The sequence below is a fragment of the Equus asinus genome, chromosome 30, assembly GCF_041296235.1.
Source record: "Equus asinus isolate D_3611 breed Donkey chromosome 30, EquAss-T2T_v2, whole genome shotgun sequence".
Lineage (NCBI taxonomy): Eukaryota > Metazoa > Chordata > Mammalia > Perissodactyla > Equidae > Equus > Equus asinus.
In genome coordinates, this window is record NC_091819.1 from 15418595 (window position 1) to 15445476 (window position 26882).

Consider the following 26882-nt stretch of genomic DNA (forward strand, 5'->3'; position numbering starts at 1 on the left):
ATCCAGCCCTTCTGCTCTCCACAGACAATTTGCTGTGGCTCAGACCAGGCAATTCAAACAATACTAATTACAGTGAAACCCTTTTATATGAATTCCTATTTGTCGTGGGGAAGAAAACCCCGATGTAAAAGATTAAGGCACTCTTCTCTGATTTTTTGTCTGAAATGTAGCATCTATTACCTGGTAAGGCACTCTTCTCTGATTTTTTATCTGAAACGTAACATCTATTACCCGGGCTCAGATTATATTAGTCGAATGAATTTTGAGTGAATAAAAATGGATGAAGTTGTATTTTGTGTTGAAAAAATATGTTTCATTGCTTTTACTGTTTATCGTACATTGAGTTGTGTTAATTTTACATTTTTAATTAAAAGATAGAACATATGTGGAAGCTTTATTTAAAGCACTATTTTCATTGAAATAAGTTATGTTGCTAAACGATTATTTACTGTAATAGAGATTTGTATATTAATAGATAAATGTGTCTCTACTAGAAAGAAACCAAGACTTTAGGAAGCCTTCACTATATCAGGGGATTTGCTGTAACGTGATATTATTGTATTTATGATTTTATGGTGTTAAAATGAATATTAAATGAAACAAAATTCCCAAGGATTACTCAGGAGGCATCTAAGTACATAACATTTTGTACAGATGGTTGGAAGGCACAATTTTGTTCCATCACTGCATCCATATCCTTGAACGATTTCGACTGAAGACAGCATTTCTTTGAATTTTTCATTAAACCAGACGTCTTGAAATATGAATTCCTTTTATGTTTCTGTGAGTTTTGGCTAAAAGAACCCCAGTGAATAAATCATACAATACTGCGTGTCACCAGCACTTGTGAATATTTCTGCTTTGTTATTCTATCCTCAGTAGAGCACCATTGATTATCAAACTCAGCGGAGAGCACTTTATGATCATATATCTCCATTAGCTCCTAGTTTGACTACCATAGATTTTTCTGGTTAAGCCTGCATTATGTATTAGGAAGCCTATCTCTTCAATACAAAGTTTGATTTCATTTTTCTAAGCCTAGAACTCTTATTATGTATTATGTATAAAGATTCTTATCTTTTATATGTAAAAATAGGCTGCAGTGTCTTTCTGTAACTGAAATATATGCCATCTTTTTTTTCTTGATTCACAGTTAGCATATTATACTATGAAGATGAATCTCTACAATGAAATGGCTGTCAGGGTAAATATTTCTTCACTTGTTAAACAAATGAAAAGTCAATTGTGCCCTGAATTTGCTTTTAATAAAATGAGCAAACCAGAATAATGCAAATTTGATTGATATGCTAATGGTAAAGAGAGAAAAGAGTACATGGTTAAAAAGTTAGTTATACTAAATAATCCTGGCAGTATTTAAAAATTAAGAGTAAAATGTAAAACATGTAATTAGCAATGCTTATGTTTTAGAATGTTAAATATCTCTGGGCCATATCTAGAGAAAGACTGTAAATATTAATGAAGCAATGTATTCGTTTCCATGTGTCATATAGAATATTATGATAAATAGATGAACATGGTTCTGGAATATAAGATTCCTGCCCAATACAAATCAATTAGAAATTATTCATATGATTTAACAGTAATAAAGTCAGTTGCCAGCTTAGAAGTTTTATTTCTATCATTTCTATTTCATTTTTATGTGTCATTTTCCCAATAGAAAGGTGAATTTAGTGATTATAGTGCTTGAACTTGGTTTCTGCAGAGATTTGGGGAAGGGGCACAACAAAAATATTATTTCTTTTTTCTCAGGCAATATGGTGATAGCTTAATTGTTAAGCTATTAGAAGTGGAGAAATTACTTAAGTGCGTTTCATTAATATCCTTAACACCTACGTTGCCTTATATTTTCTTTCATTAATCTGTTCTTACTTCTGTTAATAATGGATTTCGTTTTGGGTGAGGCAAGGTAGCAAATTACCTTCTGAAAGTCGTATGTTGACCCAGGGCAGGTAAATTAACATTAAGAATTCTTTCCTCTACACGTGTGAGTGTGCTGAGGTCCTAGCCCAGGGACATCTCCAGTATATCTGTCCGTCTACCTCTCTGTTCTTCTGTAGTTTAAGGAAAGAAACAAGAGGAAGAAGTGGATCTTCTTGCTTCTTTCCTGAGCCAGAGGCAGATACTCCAGCTACAGTGGGCTATTTACCTTTCGTAATGATACAGTAATATAGGAAAACAATTTAGTTTTCCTCTTTTACTAGAATGCTTGAGTCTGGGAATTTAGGAGATCTTGATGCTCTGTACATTTCTGCCAAAGACTTAACCTCTGAGCCTAAAATACTGTTAGATTCTTTCTTTTCTATTTACCCCATGTCAGATGCATCTCCAAAGTAAAAAGCAAGAGATGAGCAAGAGCCTAGAGCAGTTGATGACTGAAGACTTAGATGTCCTTATAGGTCACCAGGGGAAGACAGAGGCACAGAAGATAGGGTTAGAAAAATGCATTCTCTTATTATTGTTTAGCTCCAAATCTGTGTATAGAATTCTAATCTGACTTGAATCGTTAAGCTTCCTTTTACCTAGACTCGGCACATCTAAGAACCCCCATCAATCCAAGCCGCATGGAAGGCAGAGTTTTTGGCTTATTCCCTCATCATACTAAAGCTGCATTTCCTCATCGCATTGCCCAAAGTCAACTTGTCTTTGATTAACGTCAATGGACAATGTTGAACTTTCCCTGAGTCCTATGATCCTGGAAAACAGCAAAGTTTAAAAATTCCCCCACCCTTTTGTGTTTTGGAAATAGCTTTCTGCCAAAAATCCACCCATCCCCATATGACTTAGATACGAGGCACAGATGCTCCCGCTCCTTTATGTACGATGAGGCCACACACAGACTCTCCCTAAATTCCCATTCTTTACCTCACAGATGATTAGCTGAACTGCTTGTCCCCATAGATCAATTGGAAAAATATGTTTGTTAACCCTGTGGTGGTTAAGTTCGCTCCCTCCCCCGGTCCCTGAACTTCAGCCAGCAGAGAGCATCTCCTTAACACCCCCTCCTGAAAATAGGCCGACTACAGGGTAAAACGTTCTCTGGTCTACTATCTGAATTTGCCACCCTTTCATCTCACTTCCCCATATCTGCTTCTTTCTAGCCTTTTTACCCCTTCCTCTAAAAGGGAAACACTTTTTGCCTAATCCTTGATGTGCTTGCACTCCTATGGTCAAAGTGTTCTCCCTATTGCGATAGCTCATCTCCACATATAGCAGTGGTCACTCACCCCCTCTTCCTTGCAATAATTCTTTCAAATGAAGTCTCCCCTTACTATGTCGGGATTTGCTTTTTATTTGACACATTCCAAGAAAGAAGAGTAGGAGTGGAAATGCAGTGGGCATTAAAGTGAGGGGAAGGAAGACATGAGCATTACCTAGAGTCTGGAATGATCCACTAAAGACTCTCAGGAATTTTTGTAAGACTACTTGGAGTGTGTAAATACTACTGTAGAAAATTTGTGATAGAAACACTTCTCTAACAAGGAGCTCCAAAGACTTCCTTCAGAGGTTGGGTGGCTTAACCTGGAAATGGACTAGGTACTTCCTGTTCCTTTGATGAGGAATCGGGAATGAGGCTCACTTGCATAGAGGCCATAAGTGATTCCCTAACAGAGGTTAATTTTTAGCATTGATTGGTCACAGAGACCCAAACTGAATCTAGTGGTAAATGGATTTTTGCAAGACGGTGCTCTGAAAATTTTGCTCTCTACAAGAGTGAGCGCCTGAAGAGACCGTTGTGTGGTCCACAAAGCTTCGAGTTGTACACATCTACAGATTACAACCCTAATTGGATACCAGTAGCTGAAGCTTTGCTTCTGATGTCTACAGCTCTTTCTTTTCAGATCATAAGCTACAAAGTAGCTTTGTTTACAATAACTACCCTAGAAATGATTTAAATATGGGTGGCAGTGAGGATTCAAGAAGAACCTCTAAGAGTAACATAACTGCCAAAAATCTATGTGGCCAATAATATTCAGACAGATAAACAGGTACCCAAATCATGAGTAGGATCTTCACGTACAATCGATAAGGAAAATTTTTGTCTTAATTTGCCTCATGTACTGAGCCAAACGCAAGTTATATATTTAACTGTTCACTCCTAGCATAACAAGTACATTATAGTCAATTGCCCAAGAGGCTAGTGGAGCATTTTTGAAAAGAGAAGCATTTAAAAAATTTATTTTTAGCCTATCCATTCCTAACTAGATCTCACTCTTTTATAATGAAGAATAAATTATGTGTATATGATTTTTTTATGTAACAGATATTCATGGCCTGATTTGCTGCATTTATTTTTTAAAGGGTCACCTTTTGTCTAAAGACTTTATGATCCCCCTACCTTGTGGAATTGATCACTCTCTCTTTTTGTGTTCCTATTTTACCATTGGCATACTTCTGTTATAGAACCTGTAACATTTTATTATCCTTACTAATTTACATCCACCCCCTACACACTGTAAGCCCCTTGGGGCCTGGATCCTATCTTCTGAGTCTCTGAATCTACAGTTCCTGACTTATAGTAGGTGGTTAAATAAATGTCCCTGGAGAAGTCAATGAATGTTGACTCATTCTTTTCTAAACAAGGAGTAAAATAAAAGTCGTTTGTTCTAAATACTTTTTCTCTAAGTCCCCAAGTGCCTTTGTTGGAAATTATTTAAGCCTTTGCTGGGGGATCTGTAAGGTTTTCTTTGTTACCTGACTAGCGTGTGTGGTGTGGATAAACTGGATGGTAAAGTAACATTTGGTTAGCGCAGTTCGCACGGGAATGCAAAACCTCAGGAGCTTTGGGTCCTTGCCAAAGGACCATGATAAGTACAAGTTTGAAGGAGCTTTGCTATGCTATAAGCTACTGTCAGAACCCACAGTTTGCCTTTACAAAACCCCTGTTACTGATTTGCTGCTAGGCCAGTGAAGTCAATTAATACAGCAATAAATTGCTCAGTAAATTTTTATTTTAGCTCCTGGGACCCTATTCCCCGTTTCTCTGTGTGACACTCTATTGCCTTTTGGTCTTCAATTTTACTTTGCTCCAGATTAGGGTTCTACTTTTCTTCCAGCACCCTGGGCATGCCATTGTGGATCTTATTTAAATTTGGCCTCCAACTTTTATTTTCAGTTTTCTTTCTTTGATACCTTTCAGTATCTTATACAAATCTTACGCTATGATTCAGTTGCTCAACTCATTTCTCTCCCTGTCTCATCTAGATGTACAATTATCTATCTTCTGACAGCCTGGTAGAAATAACTCTCTATTTCTGGTTCTAGCGGGCATCTACTTAAGCACTTGAGTGTCATCTCAGGCCGACCAAAGACTGGGCAGAGGGGCCGGCCCGGTGGCGCAGTGGTTAAGTTTGCATGGCCCACTTTGGCAGCCCTGGATTCACCAGTTCAGATCCCCAGTGTGGACCTACGCACTGCTTGTCAAGCCATGCTGTGGTAGGCGTCCCACATATGAAGTAGAGGGAGATGGGCACAGATGTTAGCTCAGGGCCAAACTTCCTCAGCAAAAAGAGGAGGATTGGCAGCAGATGTTAGCTCTGGGCTAATCTTCCTCAAAAACAAAAATGTTATCAGACTTTTTCCTTTCGGTTTCAAAGATCTATGAGGAATGAAAAATGGTGATAATCGAAAGCTTACAGAGTTTTAAAGAACTACAGATGTAATTGATTGTTTCCGGTAGAATTCCTTTTACCCTGGAAACCTTTACATGTTATTGATCAATCGCATATATTTACTTAGAGATATTTTGCTGGAACCTGGAGGTTCTCACTGATCCTTTATTATTGCAGTTGTTTTAAAAGATTTAACTTGAAATTAGTGCCCCAAAACATTTTAGTTCAGATAGAAACCCTCACTTTAAGGAAAATAAAAACTATAATAACAAGAGAAGCGCTAGACTAAAACAACCCACTTGAAAAATAACCATAACTTTATTGGCTTTTTCCTCTTAGAGCTCTGGATCTATATAAAAAACTTTAATTTACAGAAATTAATCTAACTGGAAACATCAATTAACCATTTTATTTTATTTCCCACTTGTGTTTAAGATATAAAAAAAATATGAGAAGAGTTTAGATGGTGTCTTTAATTAAAAAATGGGGGGCCAGCCGGGTGGCGCAGCAGCTAAGGTTACACCTTCTGCTTCAGTGGCCCAGGGTTTGCTGTTCAGATCCTGGGAATGGACCTATACACCACTTGGCATGCCATGCTGTGACAGGTGTCCCACATATAAAGTGGAGAAAGATGGGCATGGGTGTTAGCTCAGGGCCAGTCTTCCTCAGCAAAAAGAGGAGGATTAGTGACAGATGTTAGCTCAGAGCTAATCTTCCTCAAAAAAATAAAAATAAAAATGGTTAAATATGTGTCAGATATACAAGGATTCATCGCAAGGTCCTAAACTATTTATAATCCTATTTTCATATTTTTAATACTATGAAGTAAGTATTTATGTTTAGAATAATGACTCTAAGATTAGATAGATACAGTTAAATAGACAAATTAATTCAGGGAAAGGATTCTGAAGGTCTCATATACTAGACATTATGTTAGATTCTAGGAATACAAAATGAGTAAGACACAGTCTTGTTCATGCAGAAAAAGGCGTCCCAAAACGTCAGCCTAAGAAATAAGGGGGAAGGGACCATCTCAACAATCCCGAGCTTTTGCCTGATGATGGACAGCTATTTAAATGTTCCATCATCAGGCAAGACTATTTCTTCTCCCTTCCTGCTACTTCTAGTCCCAATATCATCATGAAATGATTAAATGTCTTTGTAGAGAAAGCAAGTATAATGTCAGATAGAGTCGGGAAATGGAATGTTAAAGAGAAGAAACTGCCCCTGGAATAATTATCCAGAATCTTCTGCTAGCTAAAAATATCCAGTTAAGATTTATATATGTATATTTTTGACATGATAATGCAGTGACAGCTAGAATGGAAACTTGGAACTTACTGTATTTTAAACACCCTATCTTTGAAAATTTAGCAGACCCACTCTTCTGTGCTCACTGTAGAGTTTTGTGGAATGTTGGGCATTCTAATAGTGTAATTGTGAATAACTGAGTTCTACTTCTTTGCTCTCATACACATTTAGAGCATTAATACTAGGTAGGTTATTATCGATGAATTTGTTTTCCATGTCTTCATTTTAATTTTAGGTGAGAAAATGTTATTTTTTTCTCTGTTTTGATAGCATTCCGGTTACTTTGAATTTTGAGGAATAAAAGTAAAGCCAGTGGAGGGAAACTCTTTCCTATGAGCAGATGGCTTTTGCTATAGCAAGGTTTTGCCATTTGTTTTAGGGCTTAAAATAAACATTATTTATAAGACCACTTACATTTTGATGTTACTTAATGAGGAATATGCATCATTGATTTGACTAGCTTAAGAGGTCATTTAGAACTTGCCCGTTAACAAGCTGTAATCTGCTGAGCACACAATGGCTTTGTTTAAAATTATCTATTCAGAGCTGATCAATGACAATAATTGTTTTATACCAATCACTTTTGAAAGTTGCTAATTACTTTGAAGGACATGAATACTAGCCCCTCCCTTTTGTTTTTTGGAAGTATTAACCCCTTCACCTTGAAATTAAGAAGAAATGTTATCAAAAGTCATCTTGCCTCTTGAAAGTACTTTTCCTTCTAATTAAAAGTTTATTCACTAGTACTGGGATATCAACAGGAAATTTAGGCAAAATTCAATATGTCATTTGTTCCTATAACAGGAAGTACAGTAGAACCTCAGCATATTGTGTCTTATCATGTCAATTAGCTGTTGGTTAAACTGGGCTCCCTACGGTATAAGAAAATGATATCTTTTAAATTTAAGAACACAGCCACACTCTCTCTTTATAACACGTCCGCGCTCTCTCTCTTTGTAACACGTCCACACGCTCTTTCTCTCTTTCTGGGTCCATCCATAAGATGTTCTAGTGGACTTTAGACCACGACAGAGCTCCGTTTGTATCCTGACTGCTATTTCCTCTTTTACTGGTTATGTGACCTTGATCACGTTATTTAACCTCAGTTTCTCCATTTCTAACAGAGATCATGGCCTATTCACAAGGTTATCATGAGAATGAAAGCAGTTAGCAATCACTTGACTGGATGGCGGCCTGTTCACCCACTCACATGCCCACTACGCTGATAGGACCTAGTCATAAATCAACATCTTCCTCTTTCCTTCTTGACACTCCAGCATGCATCTTTTATGTTTCCTGGCACATTTAATCTTATTTTATTTAGAACTTAATGATGTTTTCATGTGATAGGTAGTGCCTCCCTTAACACTATTTGATATCCCAATATTTTCTCTTGCCTCCTGAGTCACTCCTGTTGCTGATGATGGGTTTTCTGTAGGTACTTTTGTTTACAAGTCTTTTCTTCAATACGATCATTACTGTGCATGCAGTAAGAGTATGCTGAAACATTTGAAGTTATCCAACCAGCTACATGACCTTAGGCAATTATTTACCCTCTCTAAATACCAATTTCCTCTTCTATCAAATGAGGCTAATAATAATTTCTACCTCAGAATGAGACTGTAATGATTAAATTAGATAAGCCAGGAAAATATTCACCTATTTGCATGTATGATTTATACATGTATACATATTCCAATTGATGATTCTTTTTCATTAGGAAAGTGCTTTGTGTCAATTCCTCTTCTTTCCTTATCAGTCGTAATATGATTTTGGTCAAATTAGAGGGAGATAGTTTCTAAATTGAGTATATAATTCTGGAAAAATTAATTTGCATTTAAAGAATTAATCTCTAAAATAAGATCATTTGAAAAATATTTGGAAAGACGTTCTATAACGTTGTTGCATTAGCTTGCTATTTCACTTCGTTTTACTTTCTGGAATTATTGTCTCTGATTTAATTGTTCTTACAAGCAGTTTTGCATAACTTCAATTATTTTAGTCATTCTCACACTGGGGTTAACTAAAACACTTCTTTAGAGTCTTTTAAATGGCCATATTTTAAAACAGAGAAAAATAAAGGATCAGAATTCAAGTAAAACATGTTTCCTATTTATTCTTATAGCTCCAATGTTCAAGTTATAAAAATTTTAAACTCAACATATTTAGTTAAAATGTCATAGGCAAATGAGATAAAACCAAATGCACTTAGGTATAATCTCTATAGTAATTACTCTTTCCTATTAAAAAAAAATAATGTTTAGTGAAAATGTGTGTTCCTAGCCTAGCTAACTGTGCAAAACATTGGAAGGACATCGTATCAAGAAAGAGAACCATATATAGTATGTGAATAACTCATAAATATATGCAAAATTGCTATAAAATTTTAGAGAATAAAGTTAAATCTTTATGCAAGGCTAAGTGAACATTTTTTCAATTTTTGCTCTTTCTTCTGTCTCTAGTCCTTTAAAGAAGTTGAGATTTTTTTTTCCTACAAAATTAAGATCTATGCATTTTTATTTTTATTTGTTTATTTTTTTGAGGAAGATTAGCCCTGAGCTAACTACTGCCAATCCTCCTCTTTTTGCTGAGGAAGACTGGCCCTGAGCTAACATCCATGCTCATCTTCCTCTACTTTCTATGTGGGACGTCTACCACAGCATGGCTTTTGCCAAGTGGTGCTATGTCCTCACCCAGGATCCGAATCAGCGAATCCTGGGCCGCCAAGAAGGGGACCGTGTGCATTAACCGCTGCACCGCCAGGCTGGCCCCTATACATTTTTATTTTTGTTTTGAGTTTTTCTAATAGAGGTAATATTAGCAAAGATAGAGCTTGGGGAGATTGACTGATTCTCATGATTATTGGGGCATTATAAGGCATCTAGCAGCCCTCTTACGTATCTTCTCTTAGAGCCCCCAACATTCCTCTCATCTGAAAAAAACAGATACTGTCAACAGAAATGTTCATTCATTGAAAATTGCAGTTCACTTTGTTCCCAGTTCCATATTGCAGTGGTTTAGAGAATGGGCTCTCTGAGGTCCCAGTTTCATTCCTGGATCCATCACTAGCAGCTGTATAATTATGAGAAAATTACGTAGCTTCTCTTTAGCAGTTTTTTCATCCCTAAGCAGTATTCTATTTCATCTCATAGCAGTATCCCATGAGTATTTCATCTCATAGCAGTATTCTAAAGACTAAACACATAAATGAGAGCAAAACTCTTAGAATAGTGCGTTGTATATAGTAAGAACTCAATAAATGTTAACTGTGGTTAAAGAAGTATTAAAATGTCATGATGAAGATACAAGACAACATTTTGTTTAGAGACTTTGATACCGCTGAATTTAAAAAGCCCATTAAAAAATTGATTTCCATGAGACCAAATGCAATCTTCAAGTCAGTTGGTTATGAAAAACAAAAGATCCATGTGGTCAGGCTGTGGAAATGGCAGGAAATGGTAAAGCAAATTTTTAATCTTTCAATAGTTAACTTCACATTTAGTATTTGTAAGGCAATTATAAATGTTTTAAAAATATGTATAATGACATGTTTTTGTCTTTATAATATTTTATGATAAATCTGTGGGTAAAACTTACATTTGCAACTATATAAACAGTTATATTAGTGGAAAAGCCTAACACTTTGTTTGATATGAGTTATCATCCATCATGACCTTGATTTTGAAGAATTATTAATATTTTCACTAAAAAAATGTTCTCTGGCATATTTTATCTTTTTCTTTTACTTCAATAGATTCAGAGGCGATGGCGAGGCTATAAGATTCGGAAATACTGCTTTGATTATTTTTATTTGAAGGAGTACCTGAGAGCTGTTACAGAGACCAATGATGCGATTAGGTGAGTGGTATAATCATTAGTCTACTAGTGAAAATTCCAGAAAGGATACTCAATAAATGTTGATCGTTAGCTTATTAGGGAATACTTTCTAAAACTATTTTAGGCTGACATTTATTGATAAGGTAGAGATAAATTATTCTGTTAAAAATTTATTGTTATATTTTTAAATATCTTGTACTCTTGACTCTTAATTAGATTATTTATGTGAGTAGTAGGCCTATCTTGTTCCTACGTGAAATAGTTTGGTTTCAATAAAATTATCACCTTTTGGGATGGATGTTTCTGTAAAATGATCCCTTAGATGCACCTTAACTCTGGTAAGCCTCTGATGTATCTTGAGAAACATGTTCAATAGCAAGCACTTGCCTCTCAAAGAAGAAAATATCATGGAGGATATTCAAATAGACTACTTTACTGTCGGTTTTTATTTCTTTCAACATGTGGAAAGAAAGCACCTGGATTTAGGCCATTAGGATGATGTCGTCTATAGATTTATACAAAGTAAAGTTATTGTAACACTCTTCAGTCAGCTTTACCAAAGCGCTATTTATTAAGTTTTAATATTACGTCAAAAATAGTTAGTTTTTTGCTCTTGTAATATGCTGCATTCTAATAATATATGACCATATGCCTAAGATACATTTAGATAAAAAGGGAATAGTAACTAATAATAGTCAACATTTATGTAGTAGTTTTACTTTCAAATTTTTTTCCACATACATTATCTTATTTTACTCTTAAAATTCTTTCAGCTAGAGAGAATAATTGGCAATAAGTTGTTAAAATATTTTGTCTGGGACCCTAACCTTATATATATTGTAAGAAATATCTAAAAACTAATTTCCCTGGGGCCAGCCCCGTGGCGCAGCGGTTAAGCTCGCATGTTCTGCTTCAGCGGCCTGGGGTTCAACAGTTCGGATCCCGGGTGTGGACCTATGTACTGCTTGTCAAGCCACGCTGTGGCAGGCATCCCACATATAAAGTAGAGGGAGATGGGCATGGATGTTAGCTCAGGGCCAGTCTTCCTCAGCAAAAGGAGGAGGATGGGTGGCAGATGTTAGCTCAGGGCTAATTTCCCTCAAAAAAAAAAAAAAAAGATTTGAAAACTAATTTCCCATGGTATAGCAGTTAGGTTTGCATGTTCTGCTTCGGGGGCCCGGTGCTCGCTGGTTCGGATCCCAGGTGTGGACATGGTACCACTTGTCAAACCATGCTGTGGTAGGCGTTCCACATATAAAGTAGAGGAAGACGAGCACGGATGTGAGCTCAGGGCCAGTCTTCCTGAGCAGAAAGAGGAGGGTTGGTGGCAGATGTTAACTCAGGGCTAATCTTCCTCAAAAAAAGAAAAAAACCAAAACTAATTTCCCAACTTTTAAATTTCTCACATATGTTGTAGATATAAAAGAATCTGCTCTTCGGAGATTAACTCTAGCAAATTCATGAAGTTGATTTCTTTGGGAACAGGACTAAAGGTTTGGGGAGGCTGTAATAGGATTTAGTCAATGAGAGAAGTTGGAAAACTCAGAAACGTGGCTCGTAGTTGACTGCTGTATAATTTCTTCCTAAGAAATCTGCAGTTCTGGAGATGGGCTGGCTGGCTGCAAATGGCAGACCTGAGCTTTCAGGAAGAGAGAGCTAGTAAAGTATGCAGGAGAGGGAATTTGAGCAGGGCTGGGACTAGTTGAGGCAAGTGAGGCTCTGACAGCACCCACTTTAAGGAGTTGCTCACAGTCAGGGTCATGCAAGGGCCAACCCTTCAATTCCAAACCCCCAAGAGTGTCTCCTTAAATTCAACAGTTTAGAGACCTCCCTCACTTCACTTGGTCCCATCCCTGAAGAGGAGAAGGACCTCAAAGAGACAAACATGTGGATGGGTGGTTTGGAACGGCCTGTACCTTCTGTTCAACAGGCATCTTCATTAATCCTTGTTTTTTTCCTGATTTACAGGGAATATATCTAGTCACTAGAGAGTCTGGTGTAGCAGTGCTGACAATTTTATTTAGCTTGGTATTCTTTATCATATTACAGACTTATTATTATATGTCTACCTCTCTTAGAGTTTTTAAGCCAGAATGGAAGTTGAATGTAACAAATAACTTTTCCATCATCTATTAAAATAATTGTATATGATGTTTTTCCTTTTTGACCTATTGACATATTAGAGAATGTATTTCTAATGGATATACTAATATTAAACCATCATTGTGTGCTGTGAGTATATCTAACTGAGCCATTGTTAATTATTCTTTTTTTGTTTTGTTTTTTGGAGAGAAGGATGATTTGCCCTGAGCTAACATCCATTGTTAATCGTCCCCCTTTTTTTTTTTTTGCTTGAGGGAGATTAACTCTGAGCTAACATCTGTGCTAACCTTCCTCTGCTTTGTATGTGGGATCCCTCCACAGCATGGCTGATGAGTGGAGCAGGTCCGTGCCCAGGATCCGAACCCGTGAACCCAAGCCACTGAAGCAGAGCACACAGAATTTTAACCACTCAGCCATGGGCTGGCCCCCTATTCTTTTGATTTACTACTAAATTATATCAATATTCTATGTAGGATACTTATATCCACTTTTGTATGCTTGGTTAGTTATGATTTTTTTCTTGTCTTGCAGTTTATAGGTCTTATTTATCAGGTTTTTGCTATATTTATTAGATGAATTGAGTAGAGTATATGACATGGGGATTACCGTGTTGAAAAGGAAGATCACTCCTCTGTTTTCTGTGTACTCAACACTCTACTCTCAGTACTTCTGGTCAACAAATATGTGGGTTTTCCTACCAAGTCATTCTTAGACACCAGCTGAATGTCCTACAATTAAACTCAATTCTGACACTATCTACCTGGAGATCTATCTCCTATCTACCATCAGATTCTACAGGTTAAGGGTTCAGTTTCACAAAACAGCCTCTTCCCGACCTCAGCTTCAGACACCATTTGTAAGTGTGGGGCCCCAGGTTACCCACCACTTCTGTCCAACTTGCCTACAAACAGAAGATTCCCAGGACCTCCTGCTTAGGTTCTGTCATTAGCTAGAACAGCTCAAGAACTCAGGAAAACAGTTTATTTACTGGATTGCCCATTTATTATGAAACAATACAACTCAGGAACAGCCAGAAGGAAGAGATGCATATGGCTAAAGATGGGGCTGAAGGGACCTGGAGCTTCCGTGCCCTCATGGAGGGGCGTACCGTCCTGCCAGCACTTCCGTATGTTCGGCAACCTAGAAGCTTTCTGAAGTCTGCAGTTCAGGGATTTTTATGGAGGCTTTCTTACATAGGTATGATTGATTAAATCATTGATTATTAGTGATAACTCAACCTCCAGCCCCCTCCCCTCCCCAGAAGTTGAGAGGGTGGAGCTGAAAGTTCTAACCTGAGCTGATTGGTTGCCCTGGTCACTAGCCCCATCCTGAGGGAACCCCTAGCCACCAGTCATCTCATTAGCATGCGAAAGACCCTTATCACTTTAGGAAATTCCAAGAGTTTTGGGAGCTGTGTGCCAAGAAACAGGGATGAGGACCAAATATATATTTCTTATTATAAGTCACGATATCCACAGTTGTATTAGTATTTTATATAGAATGCTTATAGTCAATTTTGTAAGCATGATTAGTTATAATTTTCTCTCTTGTGTTGCAATTTTCGGGTTTTGATATCAGGTTTTTGCTGTATTTGTTAGATATATTGAATAGATTGAATATGAATAGGCCTGAGGATTACTGTTTTTAAAGGTTTAAAAGAAATAGTTTATGAAACTATCTGGGCCTTAAGCCGTTCGGAGAAGGTAAATCTTTAACATTTGCAAGGCTCTATTCAGATTTTTATAAATCTATTGGAGTCTGTTTTATTTATTTCCAGGTAATTATTTAGTTCACTGATGTTTTAAAATATATCGTGATGTTATTTATAGATATTTTAGTTAAAATATCTTAGCTGTTGCCCATTCCATTTCTCATTTCTAATTTTGCTTCTTTAAATTTTTGTCTTTTGTCCTTGAAATGGTCAGACATTTTATCACTGTTTTTCAAAGACTCTTCTCGCAGATTTTTGTCGTTTTACTCATTTTTTGGTTTCCTAACTAAATATCTTGTTTCCATTTTTTAAAAACCCTTTATTTCACGTACTACCTATCTATTGCAGTAATACATATCCATTGTAGAGAAACTGAAAACACAGGTCATTTAAAACAAAATAAAGTCATCTCTAATCCTATCAGTCAGAAGCAAATACTATTAACATTTTGATGTGCCTTCTTCCAGACCTCTGCCCCTTGATAACTTATGACCTTGGGCAAATTCCTAGAATTACTACATAGATTTCTTATGAGTATGAATCAATCAATGTATATGAATCCTAGAATTACTACATAGATTTCTTATGAGTATGAATCAATCAATGTATATGAAACACCTAAACAGTGCTTGGTACATCATGTGCACTTAATAAATGTTACTTTATTATTTTATTTCTATGCTTACCCATATGTACTTTATAAAAAATGAAAATACATTGACTATTGTTAACCTGTTGTCTTTCAATTAACAAAATATTGTGAATATTTTCAGGGCAAAAAATATACCAATACCATTGTTTGTAATAGCTTTTTTAAAAAAATGAATTCCTTATTGTCAAAGCTGTAGATGTTCCAATTTTTTTCTATTTTCTAAACATTTCATTATTTTCTAACTGTTACTTAACATGGAATTTCTTTTAGTTCTTGCCTGGTATGTTTATTACTCTGCTGGTTGCTTTTTAGTAATTAAAGCATTTAGACTATGTCTTGTTTCTATGTGTAGTATTGTCCACATTTCATACATTTTGATATGTAGTATTTTCATTTTCAATTTGCATTTTTTATTCCCTCTTTAAATTTGTTTTTCAATTTCCAGTGCTTGGGCTTTTTCTTATGGTAAACATTAAGCAAATTTATTTCTGGGTTTATTGTGTTACAGTTAGAAAATATGTTCAGTGCAAGTATTACTTTAGGAAATTTATTGAGATTTTCACCATATATATATATTATTATTTTTAGGTGTTCTCTAAAGGAAAATAAATGGATTTTGCTTTTCCATCCAAGCTAAGTTTTTGCATTTTAATTGAGCAACCAAATGTTTACCTTTATCATCTTAACTGTTCCAGTGTCTCTCCCTTTGCTTTCTGTGTCTGATTTTTATGTTTCCTTTTATATGTAATTTATGATTTGTTTGTTTATGTAACTTTTTTCAGCTTTATATGTGTTTAACTCATCACCTCTTTCTGCTCCTGAGTTTCAAAAGTGAGTTGAACTGATCTACTCATTTTTTTTTGCGTGTGTGAGGAAGAGTGGCCTTGAGCGAATATCTATTGCCAATCTTCCTCTTTTTTTGCTTGAGGAAGATTGTTGCTGAGCTAACTTCCATGCCAGTCTTCCTCTATTTTGTATGTGGGACACCGCCACAGCATGGCTTGATGAGCGGTGTGTAGGTCTGCACCCAGGATCTGGGCCCACGGACCCCAGGCCACCAAACAGAGCGCACAAACGTAACCACTATGCCACTGGGCCAGCCCCTGATCTCACACTTTAAATCAGATATCCTACCTCTCCCTCTGTTTGCCACTTCAATTGCTCAGCCTGCCACCAAATCACCCACGCTTTATATACAGACTTACATCATCTCCTCCCTGGACTCTTGAGAGAGAGCATTCTAACACTTCTCTTTTCTTCTGGTTTTGCCATTTTTCAAAACAGTGTTGAGAGAGGTATCGCTCAAATTATTTTTCTTGGCTTCAAATCCTTTGCAGTCTCCCTGTTCTTTAACACGTTGTGTAAGCCATCCAGTCTCATTTCCTTGGGTCCACCCATATTCAATGTCTTGTCGATTTTGAAAGGCATCCTGTTTCCTTAGCACTCCAGCCTCTGCTCATGCCGTTCTCTCAACCCCTCATCTGCCATATAAACCCCTAACCATCCTTTATATCGCTGCCTAAGTGTTGTCTTCCGACCAACATTGATGGGCTTCAGACACTCTTATGTCTGAGTGCCCTAACTCTCTCATGCAAAGCTTCATTATACCATCTACCCTGTGGTATTATAATGACTTACATGTTTGCCTTTCCTTTATGTGTGAGGTCACTGGGGGCAGGGGGTGGACAGCCTGTTTCAATCATCTCTGAAACCTTAGTGCCTAGCACGTCACTGACATAGGGTAGGTCGAAGGTAATAGCGCTCACTGAATGAAGGAGTGAAGGACAGATAGAGTGAAACTCCATTTCACTTTTCACTTTGTCAGGCAACTATAATTTTGACTATATTTTTTCCCTGCCTTGATAATTGGTGATTTTCTTCAATTCGACAAATATTTATTTAACAACTACTATGGGCCAAGGCACTAGGTTAGATGTTGAGGATACAAGGATGAACGTGACAGACTCAGGCTAGCCTTCATGAAGTTTGCAGATTAGTGGGGAGAAATCATAAAAATAACAACAGTAAGTGGCTGGCCCTGTGGCGTAGTGGTTAAGTTCAGCACATTCTGCTTCGGCAGCCTGGGTTCCTGGGTTCAGATCCCGGGCACGGACCTATACCCCTTGTCAGCTGTGCTGTGGCAGCGACCCACAAATAAAGTGGAGGAAGACTGGCACAGATGTTACCTCAGGGCTACTCTTCCTCAAGTAAAAAAAGAAAAAGAGGAAGATTGGCAACAGATGTTAGCTCAGGGCTACTCTTCCTCAGCAAAAGCAACAACAATAACAAAAAATTACAGCAAAAGCAAATAACAATTATAATGTTTTTTATGTGCCAGAAAGTATGCTAAATTCTTAAAAGTATTACAGGCAAGTGTAACACAGTGTCCTAAAAATCTCTATCTGCGATTACTCTATCTTCTAAAATTCTAGATAAATACAGCTTAATCCTTCAAATTGAAATCCAGTGCACCTCCCCTTTTGATATCTTCTAGTTCTTAAGTAGCTTGTCTTGGTTATTTCTTTTTCCCATGACATGTTTCTATTAAGTACTCAGTTCCATTCTGTTTTTCACTCACTTTCTGCCTCTTTCACTGCTTCCTCCTCCCCATTTCTGATGCTGATCAACTCCCCTGTATCTCCAGTCCTGCCAGGAGAGCGCTATTGGGCGCTACAATGTTTCCCTGAAGGTTTGAGGGAATGGGTAGGTGGGGGGAAGATGGTGGTGGCAGCCTAAAGCATAGTATAACCTAGGCAGCTTCTAACAATGCAATATGTTCTCCACCACTGGGAGGGTTTTGGGTTGTGTTTGCTCCATGAGCCGCTGCTTATTACTATTTTCACAATATCTCTTTATTGCTTTCTTTTTCTCTCACTCCTTTTCCTGTTCTTCCCTCTTTTTTTCTCTTACATTCTTCTGCTGGTTTCAGGGTCTCACTTTATCCCCAGGATCCCAATTCTCTCAAACTGCTCTGATTAAAGTTCTCTATTATGTTCTTATGTCATGTCTTTTATCCTTATTCTTTTTGTTTTTCTTGACTAAAAAGGTCCTTAAAGTGTTTTCTTAAACAAAAGAATACTATATTCCAGTGATGGGTGATACCAATCGCTTAGAACGTGGAAGCAAATGTAGTATGTTTAAGCGTGTGCGCGCACACACACACACACACACACACGATGCCCAATACATACAAAACTCAGTTTCCTTCCACCCCTGTCATTTGGTCTTCTAGTTTCCTTCATCTGCAGTAAATATTCCAGCCAATTTAATATGTATAGTTCTAGAGATACTCTATTACACAGGAGCATATGTGTCCCTCATTTTTAGAAAATACAATTATACATACTGTTCTCTAACTTGATTTTCTCACTTGTAAATAATAGCTTGAATATTGTTCCGTATGAGTACTTGATCCTCCTCCTCCTCCTCCTTCTTTTTTTTTTGTGAGGAAGACTGGCACTGAGTTAACATCTGTGCCAATCTTTCTCTATTTTGTATGTGGGATGCCACCACTGCATGGCTGGATGAGTGGTGTGTAGGTCCATGCCAAGGATCTGAACCCGTGAACTCTGGGCTGCCAAAGCGGAGCGTGCAAACGTAACCACTGTGCCACCAGGGTGGCCCCCTTCATTCTATTCTTTTTTTTTTTTTTAAGGATTTTTTTTTTCCTTTTTTTCCCCAAAGCCCCCCAGTACATAGTTGTATGTTCTTCGTTGTGGGTCCTTCTAGTTGTGGCATGTGGGACGCTGCCTCAGCGTGGTTTGATGAGCAGTGCCATGTCCGTGCCCAGGATTCGAACCAACGAAACACTGGGCCGCCTGCAGCGGAGCACGCGAACTTAACCACTTGGCCACGGGGCCAGCCCCCTTCATTCTATTCTTTTAATGACTGCCTAGCATTTTGTTATATGGATAAACCATAATTTATCCAGCCAGTTCTCTAGTGATGAATAATAAAATTATTTCTTTTGCTATCACAAAGATAGAACTGCGGTGAATATCTTCATGTGTATCTGGATTGTCCTTGGGTCTTCGTTGTCTCATAGAAATATTATAGTATCAGCTTGTCAAGATCTTCAAAAACTTCTGTAAGGGATTTAATTGTAGTTTAAATGAATATATAGGTCAATCTAGGGAGAAAGAACATCTGTACCCTAGTGAGTTTGTGAGTAAACATCTCTCTCATTTATTCAGACTTTGTTTAAGGTCTTTAATGTCTTTGAGTAAAGTTTTAAAACTTTTTTTTATCATATATTAAATTTATTTTTAGGAACCTTGTTGTTTCTTTGTAAATGATGTCTTTTTGAATTTGCTTTTTTTTTTTTTGAAGAACATTAGCCCTGAGCTAACATCTGCTGCCAATCCTCCTCTTTTTTGTTTTGCTGAGGAAAACTGGCCCTGAGCTAACATCTGTACCCATCTTCCTCTACTTTATATGTGGGACACCTGCCACAGCATGGCTTGACAAGTGGTGCAAAGGTCCACACCCAGGATCTGAACCGGCAAACCCCAGGCCGGCGAATCAGAATGTGCAAACTTTACTGCTGCGCCACTGGGCCAGCCCCTTGAATTTGCATTTTTTGACGGTAACTGGTATATAGAAATACAATCTTGTTTTACTCCCTGAAGTCCCAGTATGTAGTTGTATATCCTAGTTGTGAGTCATTCTAGTTCTTCTATGTGGGACGCCGCCACAGCATAGCTTGATGAATGCTGTGTGGTTCCGTGCCCAGGATCCGAACGGGCGAACCCCAAGCCACTGAAGCACTCGAACTTAACCACTCAGCCTCCACAATTGGTTTTATATATTAATATTACATCCAGCCACTCTGTTAAAATCTTATTGATTTTAGTAATTAGTCTGTTGATTTGTGGTGGTTTCTATATAAATTATCCCTTATTATTATAAATTATTATTAATATTTTATTAATAATTAATAATATAATAATAAATTAATTTATTGATATTTATTATTATAAATTTCTATATAAATACCCTTTGAAATAATTATGGTTTTGTTTGTTTTACTTCAACCTTATACATTTATTCCTTTTTTTCGTCTTATTACATAGATTAGGACATAGATACAGTGTTGACTAGAAACATTGGTAGTGCCACAGTGGTCTTGGTTTTAAAGAGCATGCTTCTGATATTTTACCAAAAAGGACAATAACTCCTGAATATTTTTACTAGATATTTTCTCAGCTTGAGAAAGTTCCTTGTAATCCTGCTTTACTAAATATATGCTCTCTTGAGAAATGTCTGTTCATGTGTTTTGCCCATTTTCTAATTTGATTATTAATATATACATATTTTTAAAGATTGGCACCTGAGCTAACATCTGTCGCCAATCTTTTTTTTTTCTTTATCTTCTCCCCAAAGCCCCCCATACATAGTTGTGTATATTCTAGTTGTGCCTCTAGTTGTGCTATGTGGGACGCCACCTCAGCATGGCCTGACGAGCGGTACCATGTCCATGCCCAGGATCCAAACCGTGAAACCCTGGGCCGCAGAAACGGAGCACGGGAATTTAACCTCTCAGCCATGGGGCCAGCCCTGGATTATTTATATTTTTTACTGTTAAGTTTTGAGAGTTCTTTATATACTAGTGTTTTGTTGATGTGTGGCTCAAAAATATTTTCTCCCAATCTGTAACTTGTCTTTTCATCCTCTTAATAAGGTCTTTTCTATTTGCTGTAGAATAGGAGATCATAAATGTAAACGACTTTGCATCTCGCCTGACTCGTTCCTGTACAGCCCTGTGTTGCTTAATGATGGGAATACGTTCTGAGAAATGCGTTCTTAGGTGATTTCATCATTGTGTGAGCATCACAGAGTATACTTACGCAAACATGGATGGTATAGCCTACTACTCACCTAGGCTATATGGTACTAAGTTTGTGGGACCTCCATCATATCTGCACTCTGTTGTTTACTGAAACATCTGTGCAGTGCATGACTAATCATAATTTCCAGTTATTTTAGCCTTAATCATATATTTAATTGCTCAGAATTCCTTTTGCTGTCCTTTCTCCATTTATATCTGGTTTGACTCAAGTTTCTTCTCAGTAAATTTTCTAACATAAGAATATAGGAATTAATATTTCTCAAATTCTTGTACTTGAAAGCATTTATTCTTGAATGATAATTTCCTGATAATTTTGTAAGCCTTTTTCTAATGTTATTTAGTATTTGATGTTGCAGTGGAGAAGTCTGAACCTTGTCACATTTTTCTTTTCTCTTTTTAGAGGTAACACGGTCATTTTTCCTAGATTCTTCAAACAGTCTTTATGTTTAAAGTAGTATCTTTTGTAAGGTATCTTTACAGTCTGTTTGCTATGGTTATATACATATATTTGAATTATTACCTTAGTTCTATCAACTCATCCTATTCTTTTCTTTTTGGAAATTATAAATAATACAGAAAAGTGTAGAAATTAATATTGCAAATACTTAGAGGCAATCATTATCCAAGTTTGGTATATAAGTATTCAACTAATGTTTTTCTGTGTTTACTACTATGTATTCAAAAATAACATGTAGTAATGTTTTGTGTGCTTCAAATTTTACGTAAATGCTGTCTTACGGTGTGTAAGTGTTCTACAGTTAAACCTGTTTTTACTTACCACTGCTTTAAAAATCTATTCACATTGATGCATATACATCTTGTTTATTTAACTGCTACCTTATAGTCATTGCTTGTACTTAGCAAATTTATATGATATAGTTCATCACTCATGTTTATTTTTCAGTGTTTTCCCTTACTACAGTTAATGCTAATCATTTTACTTTAACTTATCTCTTGTAAGCAGGGTCAGGCTGCTAGATATTTCTGTCTCTAATAGATTACGTTTATTTCTTTACATTTCCTATGATTACTTGTATATCTGGGCTAATTATTTTTATCATAATTAAAAATTACCTTGCTTTCCCTTACTCTGTCTTTTTCCTTTTTGTTACTAGGTCTAGTTTTCTTTATTCCTTTTTTTCATCTTCTACTCATTCAGAAGGTATGTATTCCAATTCTTTTCTTTTATTAACTCCCGAGTTTTAACATGCTGAATAACATATGTACATTTCTCCTCTTTTCAAATAATAAGCAAAACTTAGAATACATTAAATCTGATCTCCCCACCACCACTTGTATCTTCATTTTTATGGAAATCAAGTACTTTGGTTTTTACTTTGTTTTAAAATCTGCTTCAGAGTGGCATTTTTAGAATTTTTGAGTCAACACTTGCTTAGATTTGTCAACATATTTTTCTAATTTCATTACACTGTTACTTTTTAAATCTCACTACTTCCTTGTGGGTTTAGTTTTCTACTTGCTGAAGGTTATCCTTTGGTATTCTTTCAACTAGAGCATGTCAGTATTAAACTCTGTCAGTGTTATATATCTGAAATTAGCTTATTGTATACACTTTATTGAATGATGATATAGCTAGTTATAAAATTCTGGGATGATAAGTACTTTCTTTCAGGGCTTTGATGATATTATTTCATTGCCTTCTGTCCTAAATTGTCTGATAAACAAAGTATGCTGTTGGTAAAGTTATATTTTGAAGGCAAGCTGTCCAGTACCTTTAAATTTTTTTCTTTACTTCTCTGATCTTTTTTTTGCCACAATGTATCTAAGATTTTAAAAACTACATAGTACTTTATATCCAGTGTTCTGCCTTAGTTTTATGACTCGTTTCCTTTTAGTTTAATAAAAATCTCAAACTTTACTGGTATTGGTTTGTCTCTAAATCCTGTATTTTTTTCAAAGACTCCTATTAGATGCATATTTCAACATTTCATTCTCTTCTTCTTGTCTTATAACTTGTTTTTTTATATTTTTATTTATATTTGTGCTATGAGTAATTTCTTTAAATCTATTTTCTAATTCATGAATTTCTCCCTTTAGTTAGTTATTATCTGCTGTTGAATTAATTCATTGAGTTTTTAATTTCAAAGTTTATACATTTAGAATTTTTCTCAGACTCTTAAAAACTCCATTCCCTTTGTTTTTTTCATGTGTCCTTGTCTTACAGTTCTATTTTCTAGTTTCTCTTTAAACATTTTAAACATACTAGATTTAAAAACTCTTTCAGATGTTTTTGTTTCTCATTTTTAGGATGAAAATACTCTCTTTCTCTCTGGCCGTCTTCTAATTGTCTTGTGATAGTTGCTTTCCTTCTATAGTTTGTAAATTTTGACTGTGAACTCATATAGGCCACTCTGTTGGAGTCTGATGTGTCAAGAATTACAGAAGTGTTCTTACCATGCAGTTTCCTTTGCCAATCCCCATGGGTTTCACTGTTCCAAGGATTTTTATTGTAGTGGTTGCACATTTTTAGATGTTGATAGCCTAGCCTATGTGGGCAGTGGGATTTTAGGCCATTTATCTTATATGGTCTGGGTTTCTAATTTCTCAGTGGGAATCTTTTTTATTCACCTCGTCTGAGCTGCTGGCAGCTGCCTAGCTGGAATCTTGTTCCTTTTAGGACTCACCCCTGCATCAGGATGTTAGTTAACTTCCCTTCCTGTGTGCAGGGACACAGGCCAGACAGAACAGCCTCAATTTGTTCCTGATAACCTTAAAGGCTGGTTCAGCTTTACTTCTAACCTCTCCAATGTTGAGCTTACACTTCTGCTGTATCAGTTCTTGGTTTTCAGTTTGGCTAAATATCCCAAAAATTATTTTCTTTTATTTTTTTAAAGATTGTCACCTGAGCTAACAACTGTTGCCAATCTTTTTTTTTTTTTCTGCTTTATTTCCCCAAATCACTCCGGTACATAGTTGTATATCTTGGGTGCAGGTCCTTCTAGTTGTGGCATGTGGGATGCCACCTCAACATGGCCTGATGAGTGGTGCCATGTCTGCTCCCAGGATCCAAACCAGTGAAACCCTGGGCTGCTACAGCAGAACGTGTGAACTTAACCACTCAGCCACGGGGCTGGCCCCCCAAAATTATTTTCTTCCATGTGTTCCATATATTTGGAGTTGGGAAGGGAGGGGGGCAAATAGTCTGTGTCGTTCAGTCCACCAAGTGAAGATCTACCCATTCCTTTTCATTTCTTTCTGTTATTTCTTCTTTCATAAGCCCTTGCAGCATCTCTACTCTAATACTTTTAAGCGGTAATTGATTGTTGTGTTGCTTTCATTTAATTCATGGTGATATGTGATAATGGTTTTTTTGTTAAATGTAGTCATGTTTTTCAACTGTATATTCTCCGTTGGTGGTTAACTTCCTAATTGTTTACCCCCTCTCTGTTCTTGTATTTATTAATAGATTATATGTAGTTCCTTGTTATTATTGTTGCTATTTTTATCTTGGAATGGGTGCTGTAAAAAGACAGTGTTGAGGAAAGGGCGAGGCAGAGCTCTGGCGGTGGGAGGAGGCCTCGTTGGCTCAGAGTATAGCCCTGCATGATAATGTGAATGTGTCTCTAGGTACGTGAACTAGTTTAGCTTTTTGTGTTTGTTTTAAGTGGACAATGATTGGCAGTTATATGACTGCTTATTGCTTCTACACTCTCTTCTTTCTTGGAGATCTGTGGCAAAGATGGCACACCTGTGCATTCCCTCATTTAGTCCCACGTCCTCTGCCCCTCTGTGGTATTGGGTCAGGGAACCTGCCACAGTCAAGTTTTGCTCTACAGTCCGTTCTGAGCAGGGAGGGCATTGCTGGTTTTATTCCTCAGGGGATGCCACCTACTTTTGGGAATTTTGCACCTGGCAGTCTCTGTCTGAAATCTGCATCTTTAGGTATCTTGTCTCCTTGACATCTCCCTAATCCTGGTTGAATTTGCACTACTCTTGGTGGCCCTTCTTCTTCTTCATCTCTTACTTTAAGTGTTTCATAATTTTGCTGATGATAGAGTTTCCCTTTATTTTGTTATTGCCGTTCTCATTGTTTGGAAGTTTGAGAAAGGGGTGGAGATAATTTTACTCTGCTGTCTCAGAATGAGAAATATATAGTTAACTTCCTAATGTAAATCACAATTTATTTTCCTTTCTGTTACATAAGCAGTTTTATAAATGTGATGAAAGCATGGCACATGGTACCGCAGAGGAACCACGGAAGAGGAACATTTACGGCACAAATGACTGGTGTGGGTCAGGGTAGGAGTTGGAGCCTAGCGGTTAGGGACATTTCTCAGAGGCAGTGAAGCTAAGCCCTGAAGGTTGTGCAGAAATTGGGCCATTAACACATGAAATTCCACTGAAGTTGGTGCATGGAAGATGGTGGAAGGATAGGCTAGGAATAAATGCAGGCGGTGTAGCAGGAACCATATGATACCAGGGCATTTGAGGCCATATTAAAGAGTCTGGATGCTCTTCTAAGAGCATTGGAGTGGATTTCCCTTTTAAGAAGAGCAGTGGCATGATTACATCTGTGTTCGGGTTAGCATGTTGAGTTGCATTTTTCATAATAGTCATGTTTAAATAGTCTAATGAATTTTAAAAGCTTCTCTTAGGGTTATTAATTTTGCTGAGATAAAGTGTTTTTTTCCTTCTCAAAGAAAAATGTACATCGCATTTGTTTGGATTTTCCTTCACATTTTTTAATTCTTTTTTTCATTGAAAATCATTGGAATCATGACTCTAGTGGCCTTTCCTGAATAACAAATGACACCCAAAGCAGCTTAAAAATAATACACTTATTATCTCATCATTTTGCCAGTCAGGCATCTGGGAGGGGCTCTGCTCTGTGCCTAGGCTAAGGTCTCCCCTGAGGTTACAGTCAATTTCCCAGCCAGAGCTGCAGTCTCCTGTGAAGGCTCAGTTGGGGAAGATCCATTTCCAAGCTCATTCACTTGGGCCCCAAGTTCTCTCTGGTTGTTGGCCACTGACGCCCCTCAGTTTCTTGCCACATAGACTTCTCTATAGGGCAGCTTGTAACATGGAAATTATTTTCCCTTAGAGCAAGTGAATGAGACAACAGGAGAAAACGTCCAAGATGGAAGCCACATTCTTTTGGTAACCTAATATCAGAAGTGACATCAGGGTCCAGCTTGGTGGTGCAGCAGTTAGGTGCGCACGTTCCGCTTCTCAGCAGCCCAGGGTTTGCAGGCCCGGATCCCGGGTGCAGACATGGTACCACTTGGCAAAAAGCCATGCTGTGGTAGGTGTCCCACCACATATAAAATAGAGGAAAAATGGGCATGGATGTTAGCTCAGGGCCAGTCTTCCTCAGCAAAAAGAGGAAGATTAGCAGTAGTTAGCCCAGGGCTAATCTTCCTCGGAAAAAAAAAAAGTGACATCATCCCATCCCTTTTGCTGTTTTCTGTTCATTTAAAGCAGGAGACTAGGTACATCCCATACTCTTAGGGAAGGAATGACATAAAGGGATGAACACTAGAGTGGTGCTCATTGGAGCCCATCTTAGAGGATGCTTCCCACACTCAATGACTTACATATAATATTTTTTCAATAAGCTTGTTGATTTTCAGCATTTTTCATTGGACAAAAGTTACTTTACATTTACTCAGGGCAATATTTTTATATAATGTCTTTTCAAGATTATATTTCAAACTTTAATATTGTGTCAAAGCAATTCTGGTGTATCCTGATTACTTACACCAGCAAATATTAAAATGTGTAGTTTCTGGATTTGAAAGAGATCATGAAAGATATAGTGCATTCCTCTGT

At 37.0% G+C, this 26882-nt stretch overlaps 1 protein-coding gene across 2 annotated transcripts in view; it reads left to right on the forward strand.

Moving 5' to 3' along the window:
• Nucleotides 1–26882, forward strand: part of SPATA17 (spermatogenesis associated 17) — a 196294-nt gene that overhangs the window by 29504 nt on the left and 139908 nt on the right. Inside the window, exons 4-5 of one of the 2 annotated variants that reach the window (XM_014849877.3) lie at nt 1154–1204; nt 10696–10799. In XM_014849877.3, the coding sequence (XP_014705363.2) occupies nt 1154–1204; nt 10696–10799 (155 nt within the window). The remainder of the gene's footprint in view (nt 1–1153; nt 1205–10695; nt 10800–26882) is intronic. The other variant, XM_070501595.1, reaches the window with a different exon arrangement.